Raw genomic sequence first — 9,511 nt, forward strand, 5'->3', positions numbered from 1 at the left:
AAGCGCCGACAACTCAATCTGTTCATCGGTCCACATTTTCCTGCCTTTTACAGCGAACGCTGTATATGACTAACATTCCGTAGTGTCCTCGGCGTCCGTCAAAAGAAAAAATCATCACGTGGGCCGATCGTCGTGATAGTGCATAAAGGGTCCAAGCTCAATGGCACATAAACCTGTGGGCTCGGGAACCTGTAACGTGCCCTTCGAAAACTTCGGGATAGGCCCACGTATGGGGAGTGCTTAAAGGGGCCCTGAAACGATTTTGACGATTTTGTATAAACGTACTGAGTCGTTAGAGTAGGTCCTTCTAATCAATAACTGACGCATCTAAATGCTGCGCGTAAAGCATGTGATTCATTATAAGGTTATAAAAATGTACATGTCTGCCGATCGCAGCACCCAGCTCGGCGGAATTTTCAGCCGCCCCTACCCATACGACCTATATCACCCAATTGATGTCAGTAGGGCGAGCTATCCGATTGGATGCCCAGGGCGCGTCATCGATAATTTTTCCACCTTTATGGTGAACAAATGATGTTCGTAATAGTTTGAATGTTGGTTAATTTATTTCTGTAAAAAGAAAGTAATAGAAAGAGAATGCACAAGAACAATTTCTCACTACGCGTAAGCGCTTCCGGCACACAAGTGTGGCTTGCTTGTGTTGCGTGCTTCGTACTGACGAGAGCTCCGCGGTCAGTGTCGGTCTGTCTTTTCGTGAGCTCCGTGAATCGCCTTTCTTGCGTTGTGGGCTGCAAGCGTAGTGACTGGCAATATTTCAAGCTGCGAGATCGTGTCCCCCTGCAAGGCAGCACACGAGCGGAGTGGCTGCAGCGCATCTGACCGTCGCAATCCGATCGGCACCAGAATATGCGCGTTTGTAACCGTCCCTTTACAACGGAGGATTACTACCGCAATTGGGTTTCGCGGGTCTGGTATTCGGGTAACCGCCTGGCCACTTGACCGTGCCATTTCACGGGATGCTCGAGCAGAGAAGCTCAAACGTGAATTATCTGCACGGTGCAGCCACCTGGTTGCACAGAGCTCAACGAAACACAGTAGGAGTAACGAAGTGTATTCTTCTTTGCTGCTGGTGTGTATTTTTCGCGGGAGCGTAATCGTTAACATGCTGTTTTTGCAAATGTTTAAAATGTTTTACACTTGGTTAGAGCAATATTAGACCTTTGTTTGGCTGGTTAAGCTCTGCGCGAACAGGTGGATGGACCGTGCAGACCGATCAGGCCGCTCACGTAAGTCTACGCTAAAGTTGCTTCATAAGCTTTAGTTTATGCCTGCACTGTTCCGTCGAAATGCCCAGCTCGCCTGTGGTTACTGGAATACCAGACACGTTCGGCGCTGCGACAGAATGCTCGCAACGCATGCTGCTTCGATAGCTCTCGCTTGCGGTCGACTGCCAAGCAGCTGCCGGCGAGCTTGGAGAGGCTTCGCGCGCTCGCTCCTAGAGAACCGGAAGTAGATGACACGACGTGCCATCGTGACGCAGAGCCAGTGAAGGCGGAGCTTGGCCCCGATCACTCGGCGAACGAGTTGAGGAGAAAATGCATGGCTATGGCGGAGGGTAACTTGTAATCGTCCGTAGCTCTCTTAATATGAGACGATTCACACAAATTGTGGTGCGAATGATTAACTTTAGCTGCACCCTACCCGTCTGCTAAATTTCTTCGAACTGTTTCAGGGGCCTTTTAACGCCTGCTTCACGTCCGCCCCAGCTCGGCCTGGCATTTCACTATCTCCGGGATGGACCCACGTGTGTGGAGGTGTCAACGCCTGCTTTGCTAGATACGGCGCCGTTTCTTGAGCCTACTTCGAGTTCACCAGACCACATAGAATCGCACCACAGCTAATTAAGGAGCGCAGAAGCACGGGTACCACATTCCAGGGGCGCGCACGTGCAAACAAGTTGGCGGCCCCCACTTCGTGTGCACCAGGTGGAGCTATTCACTGCTTGACTATTCCCCAAAGTGAAGCGAGAGCCTGGCGCTGTTCCAGGTAACGTGAGTCCCGAAGCAAGACGGCTGTAATGCACCGCGATGGCCTGGCAGCGCCGCCCCCACCTGGCTATTGTGACGGCGCATTGCAAGTCAGCAAGGCAAGACCGCAGGGAGAAGTAAGCCCTCGGACAATTGGGGACCCAGCGGCGACTCCCTTCGCCGGGTATGACACCATCGCACGGGCGCCTACCATTGGCCGAAAATGACAACACTTGAGCGGGCTCGCCGATTGGCCGAAAATGGCGTCATCTGAGCGGGCTCGCCCATTGGCTGAACGTGACGTGTTTTCGAGACACCGAAGGGCATTCCTGGAGCATTCCTAGAGCATTCCTCGAGTCATCCCTTTCGAGCTTCTTGCCGCGGGCCGCAGCGTCCGAGTTGCTGCCGGCCCGTAGTTACTCTAAGACTGTTAATTGACTCTCACTCTAAATAATGTAAATAAACCTCCCAAGTTTTTCATCCCGACGTCCTCCTCAACTCTTACAGCTTCACCTTCGCCGCCGGTCGGCCCGGCATTGCACTACCGTTGGGATCGGCCCACGTATGGGGGTGCTTAACGCCTGCTTCACCTTTGCTGCGGGTCGGCCCGGCATTGCACTACTTTCGGGCCGACCCGCGGCGGATGTGAAGCATTTTGGCTTTTCGTTTGAGAGCTTTGACTGTCGTCAGCCCTCGCGGCCATTCCATCTTCACAGTATGGAATGGTCGTCTTTTTTTTCACTCTTTTTGGATGGCGGGAGTTATCGGCATCTCCTGGGGTGTCAAGGCCAGTTTTCTCATCGATTCGATGAAGGCGCGATTGACCCGAGATCAGTTCAATAGTCACCATCTATTCAACAATCACGCGCATCGCTGTTGCTTCGTTAGTTCAGCCTTCTTTGTTTGGACTGATTCAGGAACCAGGAAAGGGATTTGGTTCGCAGTCAGGTGGTCTTTATGCTCGATGATTTTCGGCCGGCGAAAACGCCGGTTGAGTTTAACTTTCCCTTTTGCGTCATTATTACCTCGAGTGATGGCTCGCCGCGATGCTGGCATATCTTCGGAAGCATATACCTGCGATATGAGTTGCATAAGGTGGAAAACAAAATAATGCGAAAGAGCGTCTATCATCAGACCCCACTATAACCGTTAAACTCATGAGCAATATGACTGTCACCTGTTACCTCGTGTGGCTTTTCCCTAATTGCACAGCAATTTTCGTGCAATATTGGCAACTGGAAACAAGCGTCGCAAGAAGTTGAGAAATTAAGCGATCTACAAAGGGAAAGAGCCAAGGCAACAGCCAAACAGGAAGGAAAACGAAACTTAATAAATTTAACCGTTGTGTGTGAAAATATTTATGGATCAACATCTCTTTATTTAAGAAGTAAGCAGAGAATACAGTTGTCGAAAAAGCTTAAATTCGGAGGCACGCTGTTTTTGTCTGTCCATAAAGTTCATCCTAACAGTGAAGATTCGTGACCTCTGAGCCGTCCTGCATCGTGTGCTGATCATCGCTACCAAGTTCATTCTCCTTTGAGGAAAACAAATCAGTTCTCCAATTCCTTCATTCCCTTTTACAGCAAGAAATGGAACGACAGAAACGCTTCCATTCTTACAATATCAAACTTGCGTGCCTTTTTTTAATTTTCTTTAGGAGGAAATACGTTATTCAAGAACCGTCTTAATACCCTGAAATAAACCACCTGAAGAAGCAGCTCCATGTATTAACATTCACACGTGGTTGTATTGCTTTTTATCTGTGCAAGGTGCTTTTTCTTATGGTTGTGATGCAGTCCTTGCTTTTCGTGTGTGCTAAATATTCGTTGCAGTTTCTGAGGCAACTCTGTGCCATACGTGTTAACACATGTGAATTTATACAATGCCTGCTCCTTTCTCGAACTTCATATTGTCTTTGAAACTTACGGAAATAAATGTAAATAAATAAACACCTAAATAAATAAATCCGAGGACACCTAAGCACTTTTGATGAGTTGTGAATGCGAAAGCATTAATGTCCTATTGAACACCGCTGAGTGGTGTTCCTTCTACATATGAACTCTTCGCGGGCAAGCGAGCGCGTTGAGACGCTTGGCGCGTTTTGATTTGGCCTTACCGAGGTGCAGTTCGAACGAGGGCGAGGGCTTGCGCGGACTGGGAACGCGTGGGCAACGCAGGCTAGCGAGTGTGAGAGCGAGGGTGACGCGGCGATGCCCTCTCCCCTCACGCAACACCTGGCGCGCTATTGCTGCAGCAGGTGTTCCCTTTTCCTCCCTCTGCGCTGTCGAAACGTGCACGTGCCGCGGCGTCGCAGCTAATGGGACTTTAGCTGCCGTTTCATGGCTACAGACTACAGACGCCGACCTTTTTCCCCAATGGGCTGTTTTGCGATTGCGCATCAATCAAGAAATAAGGGCAATTCACAGACACTGCAGACCGAAGCGTAGTGAGGAGGGCCATCTGCGCTCTAACCTTGGAGGCGGAGGCAGGTTAAGGGTCTCGCTCGAGTCCTTCTGTCCAGTCGATTCCTTCTTTACACTGCTCTGCTTGGTCGGTGGCTCCTGTGGGGCATTCATGGCGATCTAAGGCTCCTGAAATGGCGAGAAAACGAATTCTCTCAAGCCCGAATATATGAATTTTGCTGTTTTCTAGCAAGGAATATAGCTTTTCTATATATTTAGCATAGTTATAAATCGTAGTGGCTAACTGACCCACTTATGTCGTTGTGCAACTAAACTGCTTCTTGGCCTCTCTTTTTTCCGCCTATCGTCGTCGGTTTGGTTCTTGAATGGTTCTATCAGACGCTTTACTTTGTGATTCGGTTGTGGTAATTTCAGGAAGAAACAGAAAATTCACAATTTCAGTGGAAGCGTGCATGCCATTAACACGCAACTTACATAAGTTTTTGAGAGAAAACGCTACCTTATGGCCAACTCGGATTCCACGTATACAAATGTGCGAAAAGCGCAGAAATGCTCTTATTCGACAATTGCTGAACCGACTTTAATGCAATTTGTTGCATTCAAGAAACAGATCAGATTTCCATTGACTCTAGCCAGAGGAATTGCAGTTTCAGCCGCAAAGCTTTTTTTTTAGAAGTTACCGAAAATGGCTGTTTAAAATCTAAATAATAATATATGGCCTAACGTGCCAGAACCACGACATGATTATGAGACACGTCGTAGTTGGGGACACCGGATTAAGTTTGACCACCTGCTATTTTTTTAACGTCGGTCTAAATCTAAGCAGACGAGCGTGTTTTTTTTTCGCATTGCTGTGCTACCAAAAATGTGGCTATGGCAGTCAGGATCGAACCCGTGACCTCGAGCTTAGTAGCCTTCCCGCCATAACCACTCAGCGACTGCGCGTCGCAGCTAATCGGTGGGTTGAACAAAGCACAAGCACAAACTGCACAAATCAGCAGCTGTGCACCAAATACATATATCGCAGTTTTGTTACCTGCGTCTGCTGGAGCATGCAAAGCGGCCAATTTTTGTATTAAATTTACAGATAACGTGAATTTTTTGCAACGCCTACAAATGATCCTGCAAAAGCTATACTTATAGACTAATAGTATGTTTCGGAGAGGAGAATAATACATAATACAGAAAGCACGGCGTCGCCGGCGTTGGCCGTGCGCTGTCCGCGAGCGGAAATTTTCCGCCAATAACAACGCGGCTCGCACCCCGTGCTCCGCTCGGTTCCTTGCAGCACTACCAGATGGCGTTCGCCTCCGCGCAGCGGCGGCAGTGGCAGCGTTGTCCATGCGGAGGAAGAAAAAAGAACCAGAAAGCTCGCCTTCGTGCGCAGCTTTCGGTGTAAGCGTTTCCCAGTAAAGATTACGGTTGCATAAGCTACAGTTGCCAGGAAGCGTGAGAAGCAGGTAGGGGCCTTTTAGTGCTATTGTGTTCCATTCTTAAAGACGAAGATTAAGCGTCTCCCCATTTTTGTTCACTTTAGATGTGTCATAGTTGCAACATACGGAATCGTGATATCGTCTTTTATTGCTGAGTTACAAAGTTGCCGACTTCGCCCTTGACGTTTTCTTAAATTTCGCAATTTTTGAATTTTGTTGTAAAAAAATTATAGCTGCATTAAGAAAAAAAATGTGGTGAATAAAGAGCGCAAATACAGACGTGGTACAAAATGAAAGGGTAGAAACGGGACAAGCACTGCGTCTTGCCTGTTTTTAATGCAAAAGCATTACACGCTCTACTACGCGAAAATCTGGCGTCGTCGGCGGCGTGTCCGAGCGACGGTAACAAAAGTATCCGACGGCGCAAGAGTAAAAAACACGTCAAAAGGGCTCGGATAGACGTCGAATTTGTCAGCGAGGTTCCTGTATACAAAGTAAATTTATGGCTTGGAAAAAAAAGATTCTTACGGTGCGGTCTGCGTGGCAGTTGAACCTGGGTCTGCGGGACGAGCACGCTTCCCAGACGCCACGGTAACTCCACGGTTGCGGCTTACTAAAGTTGTGCCTAGTGCTTGCGTCATTCCACACGTCACGTAGCACCATCTGGCTAACTAAAGGTGTGGCCTAGTGCGCGCGTAATCGGGCACGTGACGGCGCAGCCTATGGGGAGGTGGCCCCACGTCACGAGTGTGTAAAATTTGCGCGCTACTTCCCGTACGTCACTAGCTCAATTCAGAAGATTTCACCAAACCTACTGTAATGCTTTCGCATTCCCACACGTAAGCAGTCTTAAGTGTCCTTGAGGAATTCTTTTTCGCACCCTTTAATTACGCCAAATATCCATCACCTCAGAATGTCCTTGTGAACAAGTGATGGTAATAGTTGGTAGATTTTATTATTAATGTTAATGCCATGAGCCACATTTAAATTGGTGCAATGGATACAGAGAAAAACGGTTTCTGCGTTCCCGTATATTTATACAGGAGCACGTGAGGTAAACTAGTGCAGGCGGTGATGAGAAAATCTGCTGGGAAGTTGTGCAACACGGATAGATCAGTAATCCGCTTACTGCTGTACGACGCAGAGGGATATAGGTATAAATAACCATTCCCTCAAAACGAATATCTTGCTGGAAAGGCTGCCAGAACGACACGAAGAAGCCGAAGTCAACGCAAAGAACGCGAGTAGCAGAGCCACGCTCTATCTGGCTGCCATTTTGCAGTAATTATGTCAGACGACTTTCGCTAGCAACAGGTACGCTACCGTTGTTTTCATTTTCTAAGAAATGTCCCAAACGGCGCAAGAAATACAGTTACAGGGTGACGTGCTCAAGGTTAGACAAAAAAATCCTTGCCTCGGAAAAGCGCCGAGCTCCTGCCAGATCCTGGACGGGTTGCTGTTCTTGTTGTGGCCTCAAATCATGGCTCATACCCTCTATTAGTTTGGGCATATTGGTGGTGATGAAAATAAAGAGGAATTCCTGCTGAACCAATCGCATGACGAATGTAGACTTAATGCAATCGCATTAAGAGCAATCAAGCGACGTAGCGGCACACCGCATTGCCTCGGCCGAAACACATGTATGAGGCGTGTACGGCAGCCGGCTTTTTCTGTAGAACTTCCCTATGCCCTAAGGACACGCTGCGCCATCTTGCAATGGCTCAGTGAAGTCCGCCACTGGAGCGTGTCTGCATATTGACGCTTTTTGCGGAGCAGTTTGTTCTAGAGAAACAAGATGACGCTTTCCGCGATTCACCGCACGTCGCCTCGGTGACAGCGCACGAATACGAAACCATTAGCGTTTCTATCTTGCTTCTGTGCGATTAGCTATTGGAACTTCAACTGAGTTTTCGCTGACGCACTGTGCTCCAATGATGCCGGATACATTCATGTGGATTGAAGACGTGTGCAGTAGTTGGCTGGAAAAATAAGTGAAACGCATATTAGGGAATGCAATGAATCTGTGAGTCAAGTTCACGGACCGTTGCTGCGATGGTCCGTACGTGTTACCGGCAGTTCGAGATGTACGACTTTCTTCGAGGATACAGAAATTTGCTCATCCGCACGCGTTGTATCGCTAATCGTCAAAAAAAAGTGCTTCAGCCCCGGTACGTCCGCAAGAGTGAGTACAGCTCGTTAAACAACAACAAAAGAAGCAGCGCTCCTTCCGGTCATTGTACGTTTCGCGCGCAGTATCTGCACACATCTACCAAAACTGGCACCGAATATTTTACTCACTCTATCGCCAGCGTGTCAATAAGTGAATGGGCGCACACTTGAATATATGCACACCATGTACGCACAATAAATGACGGTTTACACCGATAGCGCACGAATGGCCGAAGCTGAGTGTTGGTGACGCTCCACATGGGTAAGTGAAGTATTAGTGATAGTACATCTTTGCTGCAAGATATTGCTATATACAAAACAGCTACGTTTCAAGCTTTGCGCGCTGCATGAACAAATCTATCGGAACTGGGCACACCCGCGAGCGATTAGCCAGAAATGACCAGATAGGGAACGCACCAATGAACTTTACTGAGTCAGAAACGTTCCAAGCCACTGATTCAAAATATTTGCCAAATAAAGAACGGAGAACAAAACGCTCTAATCCTGATTCGATTCATAAACGTAAAGTCTGGATAGCCTGGAATACATAATTAGCCTCGCTTTTAAATCAAGCACCATGTAAGCTGCTCGCGCCATTTAGACACACCTTAATCAGCTTCTGAAGCGCTTTTGCATGTTCTCTGAAGCTGTGGCCAAAGCTGCGTATCGTCCGCCTAGTTACCGTCTATGATATCTATCTCCCGAAACATAGTTTTGCTAAGCCGCGGAGGCAATGGAGGCAGTTGAGGCAAACAATGGACGCGTCACCACGTGATCGAACATGGCAGCGGCAATTGGATCGATGCCAAAGGGGTCAATATATTAAGACTATATTGACTGAATATATAGGACGCAGGTTCGATTGCACCAGCACCCGATAAATTTTAATGGATTTCTCTTTGTGCGTTAAAGGATGGCACATAACCAATGGTACATACCCAGTCGCCAACTTGAGGTGAAAGAGTCTAAGTAAAGAGTGGCACATAGCCACTGTCATATACTCACTGACAGAAGTTGGTCCAACGGCAGGTTTCGAACGCGGTTCCCTCAGCACAGCAGGCCGACGCTCTACCCTTTAGACCATAGATTAACCAGTGACTCATGCTTGCGGGAATACGGTTAGAACACAGACGCAAACAAAATCTGAATGTATATGAAGTATCCCAAAAATGATAACCACATTTTAAATGGGAAAGCAAAACAACGATCACGATACGGCATTTTTCGTAACTTGGGGACAATATAATTTTTATGGGACATGCGATATAATCTCGAATAAAGGCCTGCACCTGCATTTTGGCCGCACTTGTAACTTGGCAGCCGATAATTTGGAAAAACAAATTTCAGCTGAGAAGCAATCGCGTTTGGGGCGCTGGTGCCACTCGCGTGCATCGACGAATTTTCGCGCGCAACGTACTTTCCAGTGCTACTAGATGGCAAGAGCTGCACTTTGACCTCTAAAATCCGGGGCACGGCCAGGTCGACAACAGACCGTCTT

The 9,511-nt window shown here is 47.9% G+C and overlaps 1 protein-coding gene across 2 annotated transcripts in view; it reads right to left on the reverse strand.

The window, feature by feature from the left end:
* LOC135905630 (scoloptoxin SSD14-like) overlaps positions 1 to 7,488 on the reverse strand; it is a 136,417-nt gene extending 128,929 nt beyond the window's left edge. The window contains exons 1-2 of one of the 2 annotated variants that reach the window (XM_065436589.2): positions 7,259 to 7,488; positions 4,461 to 4,579 (exon numbers count right to left, since the gene is read on the reverse strand). In XM_065436589.2, the coding sequence (XP_065292661.2) occupies positions 4,461 to 4,564 (104 nt within the window). In that variant the 5' untranslated portion in view covers positions 4,565 to 4,579; positions 7,259 to 7,488. The remainder of the gene's footprint in view (positions 1 to 4,460; positions 4,580 to 7,258) is intronic. The other variant, XM_065436588.2, reaches the window with a different exon arrangement.
* Positions 7,489 to 9,511: the final 2,023 nt, after the last annotated feature.

Source organism: Dermacentor albipictus, chromosome 1, assembly GCF_038994185.2.
Source record: "Dermacentor albipictus isolate Rhodes 1998 colony chromosome 1, USDA_Dalb.pri_finalv2, whole genome shotgun sequence".
NCBI lineage: Eukaryota > Metazoa > Arthropoda > Arachnida > Ixodida > Ixodidae > Dermacentor > Dermacentor albipictus.